At 39.6% G+C, this 25,490-nt stretch overlaps 1 protein-coding gene across 1 annotated transcript in view; it reads left to right on the plus strand.

Annotated features, from left to right (window-relative positions):
• SMG1 (SMG1 nonsense mediated mRNA decay associated PI3K related kinase) overlaps nucleotides 1–25,490 on the plus strand; it is a 122,788-nt gene that overhangs the window by 16,177 nt on the left and 81,121 nt on the right. The window contains exons 2-6 of the mRNA XM_073362322.1: nucleotides 3,689–3,852; nucleotides 8,860–9,015; nucleotides 16,237–16,373; nucleotides 21,666–21,724; nucleotides 24,487–24,700. Coding sequence (XP_073218423.1) covers nucleotides 3,689–3,852; nucleotides 8,860–9,015; nucleotides 16,237–16,373; nucleotides 21,666–21,724; nucleotides 24,487–24,700 — 730 coding nt within the window. The remainder of the gene's footprint in view (nucleotides 1–3,688; nucleotides 3,853–8,859; nucleotides 9,016–16,236; nucleotides 16,374–21,665; nucleotides 21,725–24,486; nucleotides 24,701–25,490) is intronic.

Here is a 25,490-nt window from a genome sequence, read left to right on the forward strand (position 1 = left end):
TCTACGCATTCGTCTGTGCTCTGTCAGTATGGGAGGTCAGAGAACATTTCATTGCGAGTGCGGTTTTTTTCGCCTTCTAATCTTCGCTAGCGTCTGGGAAGGAGAAGATCCTGTGATCCTTGAAATACATGCAGCTGGTGGAGGGAAAAAAAGGGACAGTGGTATTTAAAAAGACACCTTTTCTAGAACAATGGGTACACTCTTTTTCATGGTAAACCTTGCTGTTAACATACATACATAGCACATGTGCTTTTGTTAACAAGGTTGCATTTTGCCTTCCCCCACCAATGGCTAGTCCCTCCCCCCTCTCCATGGCTAACAGCGGGGAACATTTCTGTTCAGCCACAAGCAAACAGCCCAGCAGGAACGGGCACCTCTGAATGTCCCCTTAAGAAAAGCACCCTATTTCAACCAGGTGACCATGAATGATATCACTTTCCTGAGGATAACACAGAGAGATAAAGAACGGATGTTGTTTGAATGCCAGCAAACATACGCTGCAATGCTTTGTTCTGCAATGATTCCTGACTACGTGCTACTGGCCTGGTGTGCTAAAGTGTCCTACCATGGTGGACGGAATAAGGCTGCCCTCCCCAGAAACCTTTTGATAGGGCTTTGGGAGTACATCTCGGAGAGCTTTATGGAGATGTCCCTGGAGGATTTCCGCTCCATCCCCAGACACATTAACAGACTTTTCCAGTAGCTGTACTGGCCGCGAATGCCAGGGCAAATTAATCATTAAACACGCTTGCTTTTAAACCATGTATACTATTTAAGAAGGTACACTCACCAGAGGTCCCTTCTCTGCCTGGTGGGTCCAGGAGGCAGCCTTGGGTGAGTTCGGGGGGTACTGGCTCCAGGTCCAGGGTGAGAAACAGTTCCTGACTGTCGAGAAAACCAGTTTCTCCGCTTGCTTGCTGTGAGCTGTCTACAGCCTCCTCATCTTCATCTTCCTCATCCCCAAAACCTGCTTCCATGTTGCCTCCATCTCCATTGAAGGAGTCAAACAACACGGTTAGGGTAGTGGTGGCTGAACCCCCTAAAATGGCATGCAGCTCATCATAGAAGCGGCATGTTTGGGGCTCTGACCGGGAGCGGCTGTTCGCCTCTCTGGTTTTCTGGTAGGCTTGCCTCAGCTCCTTAAGTTTCACGCGGCACTGCTTCGGGTCCCTGTTATGGCTTGGGAGATTTTGACAAATGTTTTGGCATTTCGAAAACTGGAACAGAGTTCTGTTAGCATGGATTCCTCTCCCCGTACAGTGATCAGATCCCGTACCTCCTGTTCGTTCGGTCCATGCTGGAGCTCTTTTGCGATTCTGGGACTCCATCATGGTCACCTCTGCTGATGAGCTCTGCACTCACCTGCCGCTTGCCTCGCTGGTCAAACAGGAATGAAATTCAAAAGTTTGCGGGCCTTTTCCTGTCTATGTGGCCAGTGCATCTGAGTTGAGAGTGCTGTTCAGAGCGGTCGCAATGGAGCACTCTGGGATAGCTCCCAGAGGCCAGTACCGTCTGATTGCGTCCATGCTACCCCAAATTCAACCCATTTTGACAGTACGAGATAGTACAGTGTACTGTACTGGAAGGTCATGGTTATCAGAGGAGCCAACTGTTATGAAACTTTTGGGTGTTTAAGCTCAAAGCAAGTGAAAATCTGCTGCTCTGTTGCATTGGGTGGCTGAGACAGCAGACACGCTATATGGGACATTCTCCATCTCCCTGAGCGTGAACTAGAAATTTCTGCAGTTTACCCTGGAGGGAGAAAATGTGCAAGGGCCATGTAAGTGGAGTTGGAGTATGATACAGATACATGTGGCATAAAATGGGCTTCATTTGCTACTTAATACCATATGCTGTAGTAGTGACTGTAGTCCAGTTGTGTGGGCATGTTCACAGCCCACAGTTAGTTCTCATGAGCAAAGTCTTTTGTTCAGGCTTTCCCTGTTGGATCAGGATTTGGGCCTAAGGGACATCTGTCTGTGTTGCAATAGGAAAGTATTAATTGGGACTCTTAGCTACTTGAGTCTGTAGACTGGGGACAAAATTGTAATTTGGGGTGGGCATTGGGGAATTCAGGAAAACAGATGTTTTTTTTTTTTTTTTAAATCCCCAATAATATTTTTAGTGGTTTTTTCACCTGCAAAGTGCTTGACAAGCACTAACCCTCGACTGTTATTCTGTTTTGTAGATTGGGAAGCTGATCTTTGAGGGCATCTTTTAAGAAATGGTTGAAGAAATAAATCTCTTACTATTTCTTGGTTTGGTAACCTTTTTGCCTGCAAAGTGTATTTAATTCCACTGTTTTGAATTTGCCTCTTGGCTCTTACCATAGTGACCTGTTTCGTTTTTATTGGAAGACCATTGAGGATTTGTCATATTTTCTCTTCTGATTTTTTGGGGGGTTTATATTTAAGAGTAGAAAAATTAGACTATCATTTTTTTCTTGAATTATTAAATATAAACAAAAGCTCATAATGAGTATGGGAGATCTTTATGGCTTGCTGAACAGCCCCCTCTGTGAATAATTTTCAGCAATGTAAACTCAGGTATCATTCAGTGTGTTGTATAAAAATCATTTTTGTTGGTTATAGTTTCACTTGATTTAACCTAAAACCTCCAATGCTACTTATAAGAAAGCATTTAAGAGTCTGGTCTTAATTAACTTAAGATACTGGACTTGGATATGCAAAACCAATAACTTCAGAATATTAAATGAAGTTACAGCATTCAAAGTCAAATTCACTTGACATATATGGGGAGAAAATGAATGATGTTTCGGTTTGTCACTCCCCCCACTCTTCCCCCCCCAAAGTTATTTAGCATGACATAAAGTATATCCAACACACTTAATGAAAGTAATGCACCTTTATAGTCTTTCCTCAGTTTCTTGTTTTGTAGTTATCCTGTGTATGCTAAATAACTTCCTAACGTTAAACTTGCTGCTATACTTTTGCATTATACTTGAGAGGTACTGAAAATATTTGGTAAAAATTCTTATTATATAATTATTTTGAGACGTATTAGTGTGATAGTCTTATTATGATTTGGTTTTTTAAAATCTCCAATTCTGGGACATCACAAATTAAACTTCATTCTGCAAAGGAATTGCCTGAAAAGTCATTTGTAATTTCTTGACCCTTGAAAAGGGTAACAGTTCTTACTTTGCAGGTTTAATTCTTCCACAGTCACTTTCCCTTTAAATCTCATCTCAGTATTATGCAGCTCATCGCAAACAATATGTCTGCTTACAGGGAGGAATTACCTTGGAGCAGTTCTTAGTTCCTCCACAGTTAACTACATGGTGTTTGTTCCTGGCTGGGGTGGGTGTGTGACAGAGAGCTCAATCTGCTTTTCTCTTTTTGTCCATCTCTTCTTTCTTGCCGAATTGATCAAGATCTGACATTCCATGCAGTCCATCCAAGTCTGAGAACTTGACCGTAGTTCTTACAGTGGGGCATTGACCCGCTAGAACACATTACCTTTGTGTTCTGTAACTGTGCTTACTCAGTTCTGATTCAAGGCACAAGTTTAAGGTGCTTGCTTCTTCTACAAGTAGCTAGGGTATACAGTGTAGTCTTATTTTTCTTTCTAAGAAGATTATTGGATTGTTTTTAAATGTGAGCTGTGTTCATAAATGTGAACCCCTCTTTTAGTGTACTCTTACATAAAAATAATTTTCTTTTTGTAGATCTGACAGTGCATCAGCTGATCAAGACAGTTTAAAATACCCTGCATCCAGAGACCGGGGCAGCTCTGCCTCCTATGGATTACAACCCTCAAATTCAGCTGTGGTGTCTCGACAAAGACACGATGATATCAGAGTCCACACTGACATACAGAATGAAGAAAAAGGTATATGGATTTCTGTTTCATGTGTAAAGCACCAGGGGATATCCAAAAAAACCCTGAAAGGCAGAAAACTTAAAATTGATAAGAGGGATTGTCTTTACATAAAGCGTAGTTAATCTGTGAAACTGATTGCCACAAGATATAACTGAGTCTAAAACATAGCAAGATTCAAAAAATATTAGACATTTGATATGGATAATGAGAAAATCCAGAGTTGCATTATATAAAATAAAAAAACAGGTATTAATTGACTGATTAGAAAGAAACTTTGCTGTGGTTCTGTTATTTCATAATTGTCTGCTATGGCTTTCTGGCTCCTTCCTCTGAAATACCTGGTACTGGTTGCTGTTGGCAGTAGGTTACTGAAATAGATGGACCGTAGGTCTGATCTCTTATGGGAATCACTATTTTTCTAGTGATCCTAGCAGTGGATTTGGAATTTACTTCTGGGATCTAGTCTGTACTTTGCCGCTCGCTGTAATCTTGAGCAAATTGTTTAACTTCTTTCTGCCTCAGCTTACCTTTATTATAAAATTGGTGTGATATCTGTTTGTCCCACAGTATTATGAAGTTGGTAGATAAAACACTTCATGGTGCTTGGAGAAAGTATGAAGTATGTTCCTATATCTATATAAAAAAGTGACATTTGTCTCCTTCAACTTTATAGCTGTTTTCTGATTGGGAAGGTTCTCTAGATTCTAACAGCTTGTCTACGCAGCACAGCAACGTGCACTAGAATAATTTGAATTCTAAAATCCACCAGTGTTGTGCAGTAACTAGCATGGATTGACTCTGCTGTGTGCACTAAAAATTCCCTAGTAGGAAAGGGTCTGAGTTAGAAAAGTCCATGATTCCCCCCACCTCCCCTCCCGCAAGTTCAGAAAAATCATAGTTTTGTAGTTTTCTTTGTGAAAGTCTATACTGTGGAAATGACCAAACACTGATTTTGGTAATCAGGCTTGGGAAGTATTTCATTCTAGTGGACTTAAAGGATACATACCTCCACATTCTTATCTTATCCACTAAAGGAACTCGCATTTTATGATGACAAGAAATCCATATTTCTGTCTAGCTTTGTTTTTTGCTCTGGTCTTTGCACTAGTGATTTTTTGGGTATGTCTACATTACAGACTTCTCTCCACTGAGTCTGCCTATAGAGGTCCAGGTACTTGTGGCTGCTTGTGTGTGAACTAGTACATGTATATTTAACCTGATCAGAATAAGTTATGTTCTGTCCAAGAAATAGTCAAGCTAATAGCCTGTAGACAGATAATTGTCACAAATGGATCGTTTCTATTCATTCACAATTTTGACTCAGTAGTGATCATCGGACTGCCATTGGTGGAATGTTTCAATCCTGTAACAAGATTTGAGAGGTTACACCACTCTTGAGCAATAGTCTAGGAGGTGGTGTTTGGCAAGGAGGGGAAGAGTACATTTCCTCTTTTCCTCCCTGTTGTAGGCAGGTAACATTTCGTTTGATTATGAGGGTACTGGAAGTTCATTCCACAAACTTTCACAGCAGCAAGCTATTCCCCTGTATACTAAATTTCCACCATTGCACACAATGTTGTCTGCATGGTTCTGCTAAAATGAAAAACACTGTAATATTAACATATTTAATTACTCCTGGTGGAATTTTGCACCAAAATATTAAAAATTATATGGACAATATTGTAAAATTCTGCATATTTTATTTGTCAGAATAACACAATATAATCATGTGAGCGCCAATTATTTTGGTAATTTCTTTCAAAATACCTGTCAGCAAGTATGTCTGTAACAATACAGATGACAAAAAAGATTCGGGAAATATTTTTTGACAAATAGATTCCTTACTAGGCATATTAACACAGAACGTTGAGAAATAATTCATTTAAACTACAGTATAGGAACATATTTCCTGCACCCCTCAGAAGCAGTGCAAAGGTTTGGGGGAGTCAGGGTAACAGAGGAGCTGAGGGAGAGGGAAATAATTGCTGGGAAGAACCCTAGGTGTGAACTTGGAGGGTTGTTGGGTGTGGGTGGGAGATGTATGGAACGGTTTTTTGGGAGTGGGGGGGTGTAAGGGAGTCAGTGAGCCTCCCTCATGCAGACCCTGGCCAGCCCCTAGCCTCTCCCATTCAGTCAGGCACATCTGTCCCCGTCATCTGTGTCCCGGCGCCTTCACTCAGCCACCCCTCTTCTCCTGTCCCCCATGTGTCCCTGCACCCCCATTCTCATTCACCCCTGCCTCAGTACTGTCACCCCACTAGCTCCTGTGCCGGTGCTCCAGTCTCCTCTCCCCTCCCCCCCAGCCCTTCTGAATCCCAGTCTATATGACCCCCAGCAGCTCCATGTGCCACACTCCCTCCCTCCCTCCCCCCCCCCCGGTCATATCCTGTTCCTCCTTATCTGTATGACAAAGTGGATATTTTGGAAGGTGGATATTTAAATGTGGCTTTGGTTTGGTGTGAAGTCAGATGTTACCTGTCACTTTCAATTAAATTACATGCTTTTAGTCTTGAATTTTATTGTGGTATACTGTCACTTAACCATAAAATGTATTATAAACATAACAATTAAAAGAAGTGTTGTAGCCATGTTGGTCCCAGGATATTAGACAGACAAGGTAATATTTCTTATTAGATCAACTTTTAGTGGTGAAAGAGATCAACTTTCAAGCTTATACACAGCTCTTATTCAGATCTGGGGAAGGTATGCAGTGTCACAGCTAAATAAAAGAGGGGGACAGATAAGGAGTAACCTGTGGTGCAAGAGACCATTCAAGGTGAAGTGAGTTGTTAACATCTCTAGAGTCGTAGGAGAAAAGAGGTGTAGTAGTTTACAGATTGTTGTAATGAGCCATAAATCCAGTGGAGATACATCTGCAGGTTTTGCATCTGTTATTTCTCTTAAAACTGCCTTCACCAAACAAGGAAACTCCAGAGTGGAGTGTTGCTTTACTTGTGGCAAAAAAGCCTTGATGACATATATTCTTTCTGTTTGAACTGAAAAAAATGAGAGAGAGAAGTTGTAGATCAAATAAAAATACATAATAAAAGATTATCCTTTACTATAATTTTCCAGTTAATTACATAATATACTGTACATAGTTTCAAAGTAAGGAAGTTATAGGTCTCTGTACAGAAATTTGTTGGGTCCTGAGGGAATGGTGAAATTTTCGTTAACATCTCAGATGCACAGCTCTTGGAGAGAAGCTTTATAATTGCTCTTTGGGTCCACTGCATCTCAACATCATTTGGACTTCAGTTTTTAAATTTCCTAATTCCTGCAGCTTTAAAAGACATACCTGTTCCAAGCAACTGCTATGGCTGCTGGAAGATGGTCTGCGTAATAGTCATATTTGTTTTTCATCTTCCTTATATTGTGAGGCAGTTTGGCTTCTGGAAGTGGTGTTGCTGAGAGAGGGCCTATCGACCATTGGTGATCTTGTGTCAAAAAATCTAGATGAGTTCTTCCCTGGTTGACTGGAGGGGTCAGGTAGGGAAGAAATGTTAAAAGGTTGCCTGCATGGCCTGAAATTTTCTTTCCATGTCTGAGCTTCAAGATTGAGTTCTTGCCAATCAGACAAAGGATTGTGAAGGCCCAATAGACTATTCTTTACCCTGTACAAATTGGCAATCCTGCGGAGAGATGGGCAGAGGAAAGTCCCCCACACAAAGTGCTGCAGGAGACATGATGGAGCAGAAGGTTTCTTCCATTCACTATGTCAATTCTCAGAGAACTGGTTCTTTCAGAATGGCAGTGGCATTTGGCTGTCACCATAGGACAGTATGAACACCACTGGGCTGTGCAGTACCATGAGGAGGCGCTGCAGGGCATTGGGCGGGTCATGCACAAGAGACCATCCTTTCTTCTGGGTTGGCTGATCAATGGTGAATCAGTATCTAATTAACTTCCAGGGCTTGTATAGCCTGGAAATGTGCAGGCTTTTAAGGAACATGATCCATTAGGGAAAAATGTTAGTTCAGAAAGGTTTTTAGAATTTAAGGCCGTGACAGCATTTTAAATTTTATTTAACTGATAGTGGAAGTGTTTCCAGTTTAAGTATACGTTGTGCACTTAGAGTTGACCAGTGGTTCTCAATTTTTTGTATTGGTCAGCAAGCTTCTGAATGCGACCCGACCCTCTCCCCGCCCTCCCTTACAAATTAGAAATACTTAAAAAAAATATTCAATACTGTTATAAATGCTGGATGTGAAGTGGTGTTTGGGGGTGGAGGCTGACGGCTCGCAATCCCCACATTACCTTGTGACCCCCTGAGGAGTCATGACCCCCCAATTTGAGAACACCTGGAATAGACTCTGTTCCAAATTTAAAAATGTTTTTCCAAATAATAGATTTGTTAGTACACCATGTGTGAGTGAGGATATTCGTTGACACATGCAATTTTTCAAATTGACAATGTCCCTTTTAAGTATTTCTACCTGGAATTTTTTTTACTGGCTATTGCTACAAATAACCCCTAACATCTTTATGACTGAAACTGGAGAACTTCCTCTCAGTGTTTTTTCACCATTTCCCAGAGTGTACAAGATAATGCTTACCTGTTAATAGCAGCAGCAGGTCTGGAACTGGAAATAAGCAGGCAGCAAGGAACAGGTGGGTAAGTGCACAGAGGATGGGTGGGCCCTAAGCCTGTTTACACTCAAGCCCACCCAGAAGACCTCTCTAAGCATAAATAACACCCTTAATCTTTTTAAGGGATTTTAAAAAACTCAAACATATGTATTATTTTGAAAATTGAACTTTGATTTTTTTTAACTCTAATTTCAGTTTGATAGTGTCCCTTTAATTTAGTCTGAACAAGTGACCCAGAAACTCAAAGGACCTAGCAAAGCACTTTTGCATATGAAAGTCTAAAATCAAGCCAAATAACAAATTCAATTTTTTTCATAATTAAAACTGGAAGCCTTTTAATTATTTAAACACTTTATTACATTGGTATAACGCAGTACTAAATAGACAATGCAATAACGTTCTGATTTCAAACCAATTTTTTCCCAGGTGGCTACAATGTCAATGGAGGATCTGGGGAAAATACTTATGGTCGGAAGTCGGTGGGGCAAGAGCTGAGAGTTAACAATGTGACCAACCCTGATTTTACCAGTGTTCAGCATGGAAATCGTGCTTTAGCCACAAAAGACATGAGGAAATCACAGGGTAAGAATGCTATGTGTTTACAGGAAGAATAACAGTAAATTATTTTGAAGTGTAAAATTGTAAACTTCCAAAGGTAGGTTGACTGCAGATTAAAAGTATTTGGGGAAAAATACACAATTTAAAAACACATGTTTTGGCTATATTGTTACATGGGAAAAAGAGAACATGAAAATATGACTTTCTAATTTGACAGCTCAGTTTATCTTCTAAAGTGAGGAGCGTGGTCTACTTAGTGATAAGAGCAAGATGGGAATCAGTCATGGGCTCTGCTCCCACTACATCAGAGACTTCCTATGTGAAGTTGAACAGATTTTCAGCCTTATTTTTATGATGGTTTAATTTGAACAGTGTTTGCATGAAAATAGGATTTGTTTTATGACTAAATGAAGTTATAAACACTATCTACAGTTGTGTTACTTAGTCCAACAACAGCTGATTGTTATAATTACACCTCTACTCCGATATAATGTGGTCTGATATAACATGAATTCGGATATAACGCGGTAAAGCAGCGCTCCGGGGAGCAGGGCTGTTTTACCTTGTGATATCAGAATTCATGTTACCACAAGTGGTTCCTCTGAGCCTCCCCCCTCCCCCCCCTTACTTGCTGCGGCTCCCCCATCCCAGTTCACCTCCGCTCCGCCCCCTCCCATGAGTGCGCTACAGCTCCGCTTCTCCCCCTTCCCAGGCTTGCCGCGATTGACGCGGCAAGCCTGGGAAGGGGAGAAGAGGAGCTGCGGCGCACTTGTGGGAGGGGGTAGAACGAAGGTGAGCTGGGGCGGGGGGGCGCAGAGGAACCTCTTCCAGCCCCAGATCACCTGTGCTCCGCCTCTGCCTCTTCCCCTGAACCCGCTGCCGCCGCTCTGCTTCTCTCCCACCTTCTTTCCAGACTTCCCGCACCAAATAGCTGATTGGCGCAGCAAGCCTGGGAGGAAGAGGAGGAGCGGAGCAGCGGCGGTGGGCTCAGGGGAGGAGGCGGAGCGGAGATGAGCTGGGACGGGGAGCTTGGTTTTCCTCTCCCTACCCCGATATAACACGGTCTCACCTATAAGACAGTAAGACTTTTAGGCTCCCGAGGACCGCGTTATAGCGGGGTAGAGGTGTAATTAGTGGTTCCTAAAGGCCTCCACCAAAATTGACTGTGCTACGCAATTTATAAACAAATAGTAATGGACAGTCCTTGCCCCAGATAGTTTAGTCTACTTTAGGCAAGACAGACAAAAGCTGTGAGAGAAGAATACTATCTCCATTTTACAGATTAGAAAATGGGGACACAGACTGACTTATTCAAATAGAGATTTTGTGGCAGAGCCAGGAATTAAACCTAGACCTCCTGAGTCCCAGTCTAGTTCCTTAACAACAAGAATGTCCTGCCCTTTCTGATCTCTTCAGATGAGCCATAAGTAGATGAATGACTAATAGCTGTCCCTGTTTTAAGTCTCATGTCTCTAGTAATAGAATTTAGGGGTGAGAAGAGAGAATATTTTTCAGTATTAGCAGAATATTCTTAATAGTATGTATGTTTCTCTTGAGCAAGCCACAGCTCTAAGTTGCTTCTTAAAGTGCAAAAACTACAGTCTTTAAAAAATGAAATTTAAAAGTAACCATCTGTGACTAGTACACATCTGTTCATATTTCATCTGTCTTTGGACTCAACAGTTTGAGGGCAACTTTTTATTGGGGAGAGTTCACTAATTGGTGGTGTAATCTCTTAGCAAGTTATGTTAAAACTTGGTGTATCCTTTGAAATATAGAATAATTTTTTTGTGGTAGGATTTTATTTTTAATTTCTTTGTTTGCCATGATCTGAATGTGGTTTCTTTACAGTTGTTTAAATATGGAGGTTGTCTTACTATGAGGGGTAATTAGCATGTTGCAGAAACTTCCCTATTTTGCAAACAAAGTCTTTTGCAGGTGTCCTGTGTTTAACGCTTTGCTTTGCACAACTTCATGTTCATTTTGTCCTTCTGACTTGGTTTTCAGCATACGATTTAGGCTCAACTAACTGGCAGTCTCAACATTTTATTATGTAATAAAGGTCAATATTTCATTTATTAATCAAATTGAAAGAAAGCTGTTTTTAACAGAATTATAAACTGGAAGACTTTTTCATGGAGAAATGAAGTACGTCTATCTAAACCAGTAAACTGTCTTTTTGCAGTTTCATATTGTCGTTTCTTTTTGTATATAAAACAGCACAGCTGCATTTTAATTGAGAAATAAATGTACAGTTCTTGCTCTGAAGAGATTACAAACAAAAGGATAGACACACAAGATGAGACACCAGGAAGTCAAGAGATGAAGATTTAATTACTACAGGTTTAGTTATTTCTGTTAACTTTAGATCTACAAGTTAAAACTGAAGAGCCTGCCAGTTTGCTCTACCTCCAGAGCTGCAATTGGTGACAGAAATCCCTCTGCGCAAGTTTAGCACTGCCTTATTCAAGACATTTCTAAATTAGTTACTAAAGAGTACTTATATTCTTATTCCTAACTATAGTATAACTAGTACAGAGTGCATTTCAGAAAAGTAGTTTCTCTCTAAGGCTCCGGTGACCTGTTTCTCTGCAACTCAAATGCTACAGAAACTGGCTGACAAGGCAAAAGAAAACTTTGAGCAAAACTACTCATCCTGTTCCTCTCCTTCCTTCCACAGTGGGTCAGAGATTTGTGATTTTCTGTTTTCAGATGAGTCATTACAGTGCCCTTACACCCTGCTCTCCTATCTCTGTAGCTCAGCCATGTATGGGACATTGGCAGGTAATCTTTGCAGAGCAGCTGCCAAATAAGTCCAGCAGCCAAAGGCTTCTCAAATTAGAGTGATCTTCTTGTAGCAGGGATTCCAGTTCCTAGAGTGGGAATTTCATGGAAGAAATTTCAGCTCTTGCATTAGCAACACCAGGAGCTGACTGTGGTTCCTTCAACACTCCTCACTGGATATATGGTGTGCTTTCCCATTTCTTAAGACCATGACTTCCAGATAAGCCAAGCGAAAAGGAAAATGAATTCAGTCTACATGGCTATAGTACAGCTGAATACATTGTGCTCAGTTCCAAGAAAGAAATTACAATGAGGAAGTAACATGTTCTCCAAAAGCCTTTTTGAAATTCTTTGAGCTTTTGGGGATGTATAGACATGCTGGCCAGAAACAAGATGTACATTAGACTGCGTCAAGTTTTCCTTGCCATTTCCTTTTCATAAAGATGCCCAATCACCTATCTTCCTCAAAGTTTTAAGACTCTGAACTAATGGCTGATGAGAAACAGATTCTCAAATGCCTTTTTTTTAAACCAGGCAGGGCAGCTACAACAATCAAGACCTGTCTGGAAGGTTGGGAAGCACCTTTCCCAACCAGAATAGTACAAGGAGTGTGGTCTCCTAGGGTGAAATGACCAATTAATAGTTTACCAGAACAGAGTGACAATCCACAATGGTCTCAAACCATTGATCTAGTAGTCAATGATGACTAACCGTAATCTTTCTCATGCTCCATATGTCTTAAACAGCAGGGAAAATCTAGCCAACCAGTCTTCCAGAAGGAGCCCTACATTCCCCTTTAAACAGGGGAAGAAAAACTACTATCTATCTGAACTCCCCCATTCAAGAGAACACCATCACAGTTGGCTGGCTAAGTAAAGAACGGATGAATTTTATGGATTGGAGTTGCCACTTCCTGTCTTGGTATTAGTAGTAAAATTGGTTGGCTTTTAGACCTAAGGGCGTCCAAGCAAAACTACAATTCTTCTTTTTGTATTTTTACCCACGAGACTAAAACATGGAGCAGTAGCCACTCTCAGTTAGGACCAAGGGAGCTCTTGTCCACGTTTACTTTTTTCTTCAGAACCAGAGATCTCACTGAAGATCAGAAGAAGAAGAGCAATAGTCTTTCTTATCATGCAAACCTGATGTAGGATACCATGTATTTGGGGATCAACAATCTCTCGGAAATAATCGGTTTGTTCCACACAGGAAGAATCTGCTAGCATAGGAATCAATGCCATATCAAGATCCTACCAGATAGAAGTTAGCTGTCTGGTTGTTTAGGTTATCTAATTATTCTCTTTTCCCCAGTGTTAACATGCCTTTCTCATCAAAGAAAGAATTATGAATAAAGTCTATGTATGCCTGTTGGTATTCAAACACTAGAACAAGGTTGGACAAATCACTGCTAATTCTCATTAAGATTGTACAAGTGCGGGATTTTTTATCACTATGGTATGGATAAAGATGAATCCATGTGGAGTGCATATTTCCTCTATCCTTGTTTGTTCTCATAGTAATGACTACGATTTTCCATCCATCCAGATGTTAAGATATAGCTTAAAGCAGACTCTCTATTACTTCTGATAGATGAGCAGTTCATTTTCCTCAGTTCTTCTATCTGATATTAAAAATATTTACTGAAAATTGATTTAGGTTTCACTGTACATTTTATTTATCAGAGTCTTTTCACCTTCTCATGACCTGATTTGCAGTGAGGGATCTCAGGGGAAACTCACTTATGTTTGTTCTACTTAGACAAACAGGTACCAAACATAGATTCTATTTCTGAAGTAAACCAAACTTTTCATAGTTCTGGAGTAGTTCTGATGTCATTTGGTAAGATTCTCTCTGTGTAAAATAAATCTGACAAATTTTAGACAACTGCAGAGTCATCAAGATTCCTGAAGCTAGTAGGTTACCATCTTATTTAGCAAAAACAACGAGGAATCCTTGTGGCACCTTAGAGACTAACAAATGTATTTGAACATAAGCTTTCGTGGGCTAGAACCCACTTCATCAGATGCATGGAGTCAACTGTCTGTAATGGGCCACTCTCTTACCACCTCAAAAGTTATTTTTCCTCCCTTGGTATCCTGCTGTTAATAGATTTATCTCGTTAGATTGACCTCACACTTGGTAAAGCAACCCCCATCCTTTTCATGTATTTATACCTGTTCCTGTATTTTCACTCCATGCATCTGATGAAGTGGGTTCTAGCCCATGAAAGCTTATGCCCAAACAAATTTGTTAGTCTCTAAGGTACCACAAGGACTTCTCGTTGTTTTTGCTGATACAGACTAACATGGCTACCCCTCTGAAACCTGTCATCTTATATAGGGCTCCAACTCGCCTATCAGTAATTACCTTGTGGACCATGGAATGGTACATCTCAAATGAAGGTACTGATCAGGTAGTAAATTGATCACTCATTCACTAAACAATACAAAACTTATGTGGAGTCCATACTCAACACAACATTTGGACGGAAAGGTTTGCATGTAGTAGTAACTTGTTAACTTACATTTATTTTATATTACTGTGGCACAAAAGAAGCCCCGACTGAGATCATAGCCCCATTTGCTCTGTACATACACATATATTATAAACAGTCCCTGCCCAGAAGATCTTGGAGTCTTAAACAAGACAGAGAGGATGGAAGAAATAAGTATGATGCCTATTTTACAGATAAAAAATTCTGTATTTGTCTCTCTTCTAACATTAAAACAACATGACCTGCCACCCTCGGTGGAGTTTCAGTACTTAAAACAAAAACAGTTCCTAATCTTTCAGTTTGGTGTGGATGCCCTAGGCCTGCTAAAGGCCCCAGAGTGACAGGAAACCTTGGAAATGCCTCATAAACTCCCCAAGTCCATGTCTGCTATATATGCTTTATATATGCTTTAGTCTGGAGTTCTTTGTGTAAGCATATGAAGGTGAGTTATCACAGCCCTTAAAAGAATCTCAGTAGCAGAGCATATTACAGAATGTTACAAATGCTTCTGTGGATCTCAGGCTATGCCTGACACAGCAAAAGATTCTATTCAAAATGTATTGGACTCCACGGAGGTTTTGCAAGATGAGGGCTTTGTCCTCTGATGTAAGTTGGTGCTGTAATAGAGAAAAAGGAACCCTTCTGCATGCTATGGGACTGTCGAACAGCCAGGCAGTTGTGGAAAGAGGTGGACACAAGTGATACGCTTCTTCAACCAGACCTCAGTTTAAAATTATTTCCTAGGTTATGTACCTACTATGCTTGGTTTAACTCCACCACAAGACTTTGATTCTTGAGGGTTGCCATGATTATGAAGCTCATGATTTTACAAAAAATGAAGGAGTAGGCTTATGCTCGGAATAGAGCAATAGTATTCGGACCTGTCTGAGTGAGCAGCAAAAGAAAGAATATCTTACCAATATTGAGAGCACTTATATGAATTGGAAGAAATTTGGACCCTGTTTCTTGATACACTTGGATAAAGAATGCAGACAGCTCAAGGAATACAGACTTCCATTCTATCTGACTCCTCTGCTTTTTTTCCTCTCCTTTCATCCCCCCAGATCTCGCCTTCCCTTTTTTGGCTATTTGTGTGTATTTTTATTGTTACCTCAATCCTAACATGTTGTCTCTGTGCAGTATTGTTTTATTTTTGTATTGTCTAGTCTTGCATCTTTGACAAGCTGTAAAATTGCATAATTTTATTGAATAGCCTGTGAAATGGGTGGTATTTGGTAACATACAAGCTGTAAATTGTTTACTTTTTGTATTTTTTTGTTTCTTTATGAATACTAATAAAAATGATTGTCAAATCTGTGTTCTACTGTTCTGAATTTCTGAAAATGTGTTGTTTCATTCCAGTTAAAATCTCTCCTGCTTGGGACATCAGCTGCTAAGATTTCATTTTAAGATCTTTGGGCCTGAATATACTGGAGATTAGGAAAGTTTTATATTCCCCTGAAAACTTCCTTTCTGTTAATAGTTAGGGAGAATAGGATCCTATAAGAAGTGGAGACATAATTACAGTAAAGGTATTCTGTTTTGTTTTATAAGTAGAAGACCCTGCTGCAGAGGCAGGAAAACAGAGCTGTTCAAAACAGTTAACCTGTTCTTATTGTTAATCCATCATAAAATTAAATTTATTTCAGTTTTGAAGTTATTGCTCTTCAACAGGCAGGGTTAGCCTAATGCTGTAACCACAGGTTTTGTTCTGCCTAAGAGCAACAAGGAGACCAAAGAGACATTATAGAGTGTGTACTATTTGCTAAAGAGAAGAAATTTTCAGGTATCTGAACCCATTTTTCTATTTCATTTTTTTAATTTGAGGCTAAGGTAAAGACAAAAATAAAACTGGGTTTTGTTTTTTCTCAAGAAATGGCTATGCTATTAAAATATACCCATGAATTTAAGTTCAGCTTGCTTAGTAAATACTCATACACCATTATAGAGAAAAAAATATTTTTCAGAGCGATCGTTGTCTTATTCTGACGAGTCTCGACTGTCAAATCTTCTTCGGAGAATTACTCGGGAAGACGACAGAGACCGAAGACTGGCTACTGTAAAGCAATTGAAAGAATTTATTCAGCAACCAGAAAACAAACTGGTTAGTAATGTTAACATGCAGTTCCATGTATCATTAAAATGTATAATATGTTCGTTTTCTAAATCAATTTTCTAAATGTTTGACTACTGAAGTGTAGGCTGGGTTAATGCACTTGTTTTTTTTTTTTGTTTTTTTTTAAAGGGTAAACATTTCTGGGCCATGTGCCCTTTCTGTAGCGTTCAGGAAATGATTTATAGCTTGATTACTTAAGACATTTGCCTCAAAGCAAAACCACAAAATACGTGTGAGCCCAAGATGTAAATACGACATCCATTGTACAGCAGTCAGTCTGTTCTTTTTCTTCTGACTGCTCCTGGAAATATTTTCTTGATGATTTAAGTGCATTTTTACTTGAATTGAAATGATTTTCTTGTATTCAAAATAATAATTAACTTGAATATTTTTATTAAAAATTGAATACTTATATAAATCATGGATTACTGTGGCAAGGTTCGCAGCTGAGGGAAATACAATTTTCTAGAAAATACAGATGGGGGGAGGGAAGAGCTTCCTACAATGGTACTTGGGGAACCAGAAGCACCCCATCCCCATTTCAATTATGAGCTAGCTTGATGCAAATATCATTGTCTCACCAGTAGTTTCCCAGCTGTTGAACAGGGACGGGTGATAGATTAGAATCCTGTGAAACCTGCGTGATAGATTATTTCACAAAAACGAACATTTGCTTAACACCAACCTCTCAGATCTCTCTGAAGGGCAAAATAGAACCACTGAAGCATGAACCTACTACTCCTTCCAGGGATCGCTGTCAAGTTAGCAAAATCTCATCTTTAACTGTATAATATAATAAATCTGAATCCTGTCCATTACCAGGATTGGATTGATAGTTAATGATTAAAGGGCAGTCTCTGTGTTGCAAACCAGACTTAAAGCCAGTTAAAAGGGGCAAGGTCATAAGAGGGCTCCACATGGAGTTAATTTTGCTATAGCCATCTTACTATCTTTGCCCAAATAGGAAAGATTATGGCAAAATAGCTTTAGTTCCACTGCAGCCCTCTGACTGACTTCATCCTTGATCCTGTGTAACAGGATAGCTTGCACCTTTTAAAGGTGAGAGGCCTGGGGCCAGCTAATCTTAGGGAAGTAGGCACACCTTTGCAGGGATCAGGTTAGTTCCCTATAAGAGCAGCAGGAACCTGCAGAGAGAGGGGATGCTCAAGGAGAGAGAACCAGAGGAAGCTGTGACAGAGACTGTAGAAGAGTTGTTGTGCACACGAGACCTTTGTCCAGGCAGAAGGGTTTGGGCCTGGAAGACAGAGAACAAGGCTGAGGACCAGGGAGAGCAGATTCCATGGGAAAAGAGAGACTTCAGCCAGGTGAGGCTGAGAGTGGCTTGCCAAGACAGGAAAGAGCTGGGGGGAGAAAAGAAGTCCCAGGACTGAGGATAGTTTTGCCTTTCATGCCAATAAATTAGATCCTAGGAGAAGGGGTGTTATTTAAGGAGCCCCTTGAAGGGGGGAAATTGAGGCAGGGTTGCCTGTTGAGTGACTTCGGCTGCGAGAGGGCGCGGAAGGCAGTCCTTATGATGAAACTCTGGCTGCAGGCCTTTACCATGAGACTGTGCTGCAATTGTTAATTGATATCTTAGCAATAGACTGAGTTCAGATATTGTCTGTGTTGATTATTTTAGGTCAGCTACCATAAGGGGCACAAGTCCAGTTTGCAAGTTGGAAGTCAAAGCTTTGTGAGCCCATCTAGTATTTTAAAAATGAACTGAAACAGAGAAGACATTGCATTTGTCTCCTCTAAATACAAATTTGCTACCATGAAGGCATCCAGTCTGGCCACAACAGAAATATTACTGTTTCTTGGAGAAGGCAGCCTTGATTCAGTAGACAGTATACCTCTCAAAGACATTCTGGTGGTTAGGGCTTCCTTGTTCTGGAAGAAAGTGTTTTGCCTCCTCTGAATCACTGTTAGACACAATAAGAGTCTTCTAATCCCATTCTGCAATTTACAAAGGTTTGGTATTATAGACCTGAGGTGTGAGAAACAAAGAGCAAATTTGCCAGTATTTACTTGTTGGCGAGAGAATGAATCTATGCAGGTAAAATAGCTACATGGGATATTTATGAATCTCCTGTTCTGCAGCAATTGGTGCTGAGTTCAACAGTCTTGCTATCAACATCAGAGGCTTCTTTTGAAAATCATATAAATGTTTTTCCCTCTTAAAGTTTAAACCAGTGCACTTTTCTCATGCAAATGAGACCTACATCAGTTACTCTCCTTTAGCTTATTTTACAGTAACTGTAAAGTTTTTCCTTCTGAAAATCAGTGTGGTGTTGATTTCTGCATCATATTGAGTATCTTCTTTTATTGAATAAATCTTGTTTGGTCTTGATTATTAAAAACGAGGAAATGCATATTCCATTAAGGATTCCTACGGTCTATCAGGCATATGAGAGGAGCTATTATATATATGTCTTTAAAAAAATAAATAAAGGCATAAGAATACTCCCAGTGAAGTGCATGCCTGTTTTATGCTTTTCATAGCCACAATGCTGTTAAAACTTCTGAAGGAACCCACTACTCATAAAAAGTCTTATCTGATGCTGATTGGAATAAAAATTAAGCATAAGTAGCTGGGAGGTCAGACTACTTTTACATGTGAATTTTAGTTCAAATGTATTTATAAACATCTTTTTGGAATCTAACATAGGCCTGTTGCCCTCCCACCCCTTGTGGATCTTACATGTTTTAGGCTTAGTTGTAACTGTCAAGCTCTCCAGTGGCCTTGGGATTTTTCACACATATGCTCAGAAAAAAATACTGATGGGCATCTGTGAGCATTTCATGTTGTTTATTTTGGGGTGGAGTATAAGTGTGTGTGTGTGTGTGTGTGTTTTAATGTGGGAGAAGTTAAGACTCCTCAAAATGGGACAGTTGAGAGCACTGTCATCATTTTAGTTTGCTAGCATGAAAGCAGGACTTCAAAATTAAGGGTTAGCCTAGCTGAAAATATGAGGACTTGCTAAAAATCTCTTCATCTCATTTCATTTTACTTGTAGGATCTTGGCTCAGGCTCTCACTATTTATTAGTCAACCTCTTCCCCTGCCCTTCTCCATCCTCAATCCAACCTCAGTTTTTCATAATCTTTTTAATTTAGACTTTTCATAACACTAGGGAAGATACAGTAGACTTGCAGATATATTTCTCAGAACACAGTGCTAATGCCCATCAAACTTGTCCTTAACTCAACAGTGAAGGAAGTTTTAGGGTAGACCCACAAACAATTAGAACAGTAAGTATCATACTTCTCACACGTGGCCTGTCAGAACATTGTCAAAGCCTCTCCACAGTGTCAAACTTTTAATATATTTTTAAAGGAAATATTTTCTTTAACTTAGACCATTCCAGGAAGTACACTTTTCATCACTGAAATTTTTAGCTATGAGCAGATAATGTTCTTGACATAATCTTGAGCCAAAACTTTAAAACCTACTCAAGACAAAGATTTTTAGTGAGCCATAATATCTGTAGGCACTAGGTCAGGGGTGGGCAAACGTTTTGGCCCAAGGGCCACATCTGGGTATGGAAATTGTATGGTGGGCCATGAATGCTCACGATATTGGGGGTTGGGGCGTGGGAGGGGGTGAGAGCTCCAGCTGGGGGTGTGGGCTCTGGGGTGCAGGAGGGTGGGACCAAGGGGTTCAAAGGGCAGGAGTGGGATCCAGGTTGGGGCAAAGGATTGGGGCATGGGAGGAGGTCGGGGTGCAGACTCCAGGCAGTGCTTACCTCAAGCAGCTCCTGGAAGCGGCATGTTCCCCCTCTGACTCCTACACAGAGGTGTGGCCAGGTGGCTCTGAACGCTGCCCCGTTCGCAGACGCTGCCCCTGCAGCTCCCATTGGCCCTGTTTGCTGGCCAATAGGAGCTGTAGGGGTGGCGCTTGGGGAAGGGGCAGGGGCCGTGTGCGGAGCAGAGCTGCATAGAGCAAGCCCCTGACCCCGCTCCATGGCAGGAGCTCGAGGGCCAGATTAAAATGTCTGAAGGCTCGGACGCGGCCCCCGGGCCATAGTTTGCCCACCCCTGCACTAGATGCCACCACCGTTTTTGCATTCTGTCTTGCAAAGCCTGCATAAGTCTTTCCCTTCCTTGTTCCATGGTATCCTGTGCCTTTTCATACTTCCTTTCCCAGAAGCAAAGGTTCCCCAACTTGTTTTATAATGACACCATGGTATTCTGAGGGAGTCGAGCACGCAGTCCCTCTCATTTTGCCATTGTTTTCTGAAATGGATCAGCATTGATCAGAATGTCAGATTTTTGAAGTGACCACACACTTTTTCCCCCAAGCACGTTAGAAGGTAAACCTGTTTTATAAATAAAAAAACCATAAAAGTAGGCGTATTAGTTTTTAAACATGTCATGTTTTTTGTTATCGTGCCTAACGCTATTGCAGTTGATGTATTTTTGTTTGACCATGCATTGCAGTGTATATACCGTGCAAGTAACTATTGCTCTAGCTTCAGCAATAATTTCCTTTGCAGAATAAGAGATGTTACTGTTTTCCAAAGTTAGGATCACCTAACAAAACATGCTTTTTTTATTTTTTATTTTTTTTAATAAATACCCCCCAGCCTTAATTAATCAATTAAAGGGTTATTCTGCTGATATACCTGATGGTCAGCATAAAATTGTGTACCCGTAGAAGACACGACAGTAGAATCTCAGAGTTACGAACACCTTGGGAATGGAGGTTCGACATGTTCGTAACTCTGAACAAAACATTATGGTGGTTCTTTTAAAAGTTTACAACTAAACATTGACTTAATACAGCTTTGAAACTTTACTATGCAGAAGAAAAATTCTGCTTTTTTTTTTTTTAAGTTGTTTACATTTAACACAATATTGTATTGTGTTTTTGGGGTTTTTTGTGTCTCTTCTGCTGCCTGATTGCATACTTCCGGTTCCAAATGAGGTGTCTGGTTGATTGGGCAATTTGTAATTCTGGTGTTTGTAACTCTAAAGTTCTACTGTACTGGAGATAAGGCTCTCTTCATGTTTGTGATGCAACAGTATTAGTGAGAACTACGTTTAGGCTTAATTGCAGTATGTTAGTAAGCTTTTCTAGCCAGTGCAGATAGGTATGAAACATAATCTGTAGCACAATATTACAAATCTATTTAAAATAATTCATAGCTGTGTATGAGGTCCAGCGAAGATCTAATAGTAGTCCACTGTTGCTAATAATGTTTTAATGTGAGTGTAGGAAGGGTCTAAATTGCAGTAGCAATTGTGACAGTTTTAAGTGTATATCCTTTAACTATTGCAGGTACTAGTTAAACAACTGGATAATATCCTGACTGCCATACATGATGTGCTTAACGAAAGGTAAGCTGCAATAAGCTAGAAAAACGAAGCAGTCCAAAAGTTTTAAAGGGACACTGTTCACTTGAATGTTTTCAAATTGACTAATTTCTAAAATGTCTATTTTCTTATAGAGCACCTTTTCAAATATTGTGCCCTGACTTAAAATAAAAAGTCCTTTTAAACATTTTTAAGTGCTTTTCTGCTCCTGTGTTAACAGCAAAGGTGAAACTGACTGTTGGAAGTATGTAGAGTCAGTTTCACAAAGTAAACACAGTGCAAAAAGACATTTTTCTCCAACTGTCTATGAAGTAATACTTCATAGGCATGACAAGCTATATAAGTAGGGTGGGATTTTAAAAAATGCTTAAGGGAGTTGGGGTTCCAACTCTCAGGCATGTCAGAAAATGCCACCCACATTGCTGAAGTGCAAAAATGACACACACCTTATATTTCTGAGGTGTTTACTTTTTTTTCAAATCTTAGATGCTACTTTTAACAAGAACATGGACAGAATTTTAATGTAGAAACGTGATTGTTGTTTGTTGTTATCCCTGTAACTGAAAGGTTGTATAACATCATTGACAGGTTTCAGAGTAGCAGCCGTGTTAGTCTGTATTCACAAAAAGAAAAGGAGTACTTGTGGCACCTTAGAGACTAACCAATTTATCTGAGCATAAGCTTTCGTGAGCTACAGCCGTTGAAGTGAGCTGTAGCTCACGAAAGCTTATGCTCAAATAAATTGGTTAGTCTCCAAGGTGCCACAAGTACTCCTTTTCTTAACATCATTGACACTTGTTTATTCTCAATTGGTATACTTAAAATGTAGATTAGTATGTAAGATTAAGTATAAATGCTCATTAGTAGCCATAGGTATTTTGACAGACTTTTATTTGGTGGTCATTGCAGCAGAAAGCCTCTCTTGGCTTTTATCCAACATGATACACCATATGTACTACATTACAATCAATTTCCTAATCCTTACAAGTTGCCAAGGATACTTTCACAAAGCTACTGGTCCTGTTTCACGATGTGTATTGAGCTGACCACTGTTTAGTAAAAGTCACTAATATCCCTGTTCAGATATTAAAATAATTCTTCAGTTGACATTTTTTTGTTTCAAATTCAGGAGATCTTTCATGAACAAATTTTATAAAATAAAAAAAATTAACTTGAGCTTATTTTTCAACAACTCTTTCATATTATATCCATCTGCAATTTGCATCTCTCCATAATAGTTTCCTATTCCTTTGTTTATATAGTAGCTTTTTTCTAAAATTTCTGCAGACAACCAAATCCCCTCTTGTCTCTTTCGCTATACATGAAGGGACATTAGATATGGTTACAAGGAAGTAAAATTTTACACAACTAGAATTTTACATAACTAGCCTCTGGAACTAAGTGCAACTAGAAATCATTGGGGCTAAGAATTTAAGTAGGACTCAAAAGAGAGTGATCCGTTTGTATGGGTAAATAAGAACATCCATAATTGCATTAGACTCAAAATACCTTTTTAGAAGGGGTGTGAGTGTGTGTGTATGGGCATAAGCAAACCCACTAAGTGACAGGGGTTAGAAGGAAGCTTCTTTTGTGAGCAGGTTATTCCCTCATTGTCTGCTATGGGGTTTTTTGCACCCTTCTCTGAAATATCTAGTGCAACTGCTAAACAGGATACTGATCTACACAGACTGTTGATTTGATCTGGTATTGTACGTAATTCCTAGGTTCCTAAATAATGAAAATAATTCAGACATTAAGCATTGGCATTTTTTTAACTTAACCTGAAAGTTCAATTTCACGACAGTAGCTTCTGAATCTGTCAGTTTTATTTTGCTGTGTTTTCTGCTGGCTGAATTAAATAGTTGGACTCTTCAAGTTTTTAAATTTTATACCTAGAATACTGGAGCTTTATTATAATGTAAAGGAAGTAAGTTATCTTTGGGGGGTTGGAAGCGAGAGAACCCAAGTTTCATTCATTTGAATATCTAATTATAGGAGCATACAGATTACAGAAATTTTATGCCAAATGCAACCTTGGTACCTATGTGCTATAACTTAAATTAAAATAAAATTAATATTAAATGTTGCATATAAAAATAAATTAGTATTTTTTTAAGCCTCCCCCATTGGCCAATAGACAAACTTCATACAAGCGAAGAAACACCGTCCAACTAAAAGCTAAATGAAAACTGTTTTACATGGTTTCTAGAAAGTGGCCAGACATAAGTTTTCATGTAGTGTGAGAGGGAGTGAGTTCCAGAGGGTCTCCCATTAAGAGTGCATTGCCATAGGCCACAATGAGGTCATTTTGTAGGGTTGCCAGAAGAACACCTGAGTAGATAGAATCTGTTGCAAGTGGAGCATGGGAGAGAGGTGGTGTCTGAGGTAGCCAGGCCCTGAACTTTATCTCTACTATGTATTCTTGTATCTCAAGTCAGCTGTCTGTTTACTTGAGGAGATTTGTTCATCAGATGGCAGGTCTAAAATAGTTTTGCCAATCTAACTGTAGTATTTCCATATTTATATAGACTTGTTTAGTGGAAATCCATTTCTTATTGTTCATTTTTACATAACTGATCTAAATGGCTGGTGCAGCTATTTAGTGGAAGGAATACAATAGCTTCATATATACATGCCTTTTTTGCATTAGAAATGATTGCTTGTGCAAACTTTTTTACTGAATATGTTCAAGATTTTTTCTGTTCTTGTACTTGTTCACTGTGTAAAAAGGTCTAACTGCTTTTACCTTCTGAAAGCTTAAATTAATTTTTTTTGTATAAATACAGTAGCAAATTGCTTCAGGAACTGAGACAAGAGGGAGCTTGCTGTCTTGGCCTTCTTTGTGCTTCTTTGAGCTACGAGGCTGAGAAGATCTTTAAATGGATTTTTAGCAAATTTAGCTCATCCACTAAAGATGAAGTTAAACTTCTTTACTTGTGTGCAACCTACAAAGCACTAGAGACTGTGGGAGAAAAGAAAGCCTTTTCATCTGTAATGCAGGTAAGAATAAAAGTTAAAATTGGGGCATTATTGCTTTTCCGGTATTTTATTGATGCACAGCTTGAATCAAATCATTGCTTTTACTAAAATGAAGACATGAAGAGTAAGCAGTCAGGGTGTTAGAATAATAGAGATACATAACCCTGTGGAAAAACACATTTTACATATGGAATAGAAAAGTTTAATATTTTATGAGATTTAAGTTTACTTTTCCTTTAAAAATGTGATTTGAATTTGATGTCTGGATTATAGTTTGAAAAATCTTTATATAGTAAGGATGCGTGAAATGTCCTTCTTTATTCTGTTTTGGTTAATATCTAGTCTGTAAGTATTTTAGAACTAAAACTACTATTTTATCTCACTTCTTGTGACCTTGCTGCCTGCTCTTGGTTATTATAGCATTTTTTTCCACCTTTTTACTTGATTAAACTGGAAGACTTGGCAGCAGAACTTTCCAGACCCTCCCTCCCTCCCTCCCCTTGAAAAATTATTTTCAGTCACAGGGACATCTGAAATATCACCTGTCCAGTATGGGGGCTGTGAAATATTTAAAATAAGCCAGGTGGCTGGAAGGTCCACCAGAGCACTAGCTTGTATTTGCCTTGTATTTTAATTTGTACCTTTTTACTCTTCATCCCGTTTTGTTCTTGTGAGTATTCATGATTTCATCAGTTCCCTGGGTTGTTTTTGGTTGGGAGACCTGCCTACGCTTAAAAGGGTTTTCCGGTATAGATCTACTGGTAGAGTTATGTTGGCAAACTGCCCTAGATGGAAATGTTCTTTTGCTAGT

Source organism: Lepidochelys kempii, chromosome 10 (genome assembly GCF_965140265.1).
Source record: "Lepidochelys kempii isolate rLepKem1 chromosome 10, rLepKem1.hap2, whole genome shotgun sequence".
NCBI lineage: Eukaryota > Metazoa > Chordata > Testudines > Cheloniidae > Lepidochelys > Lepidochelys kempii.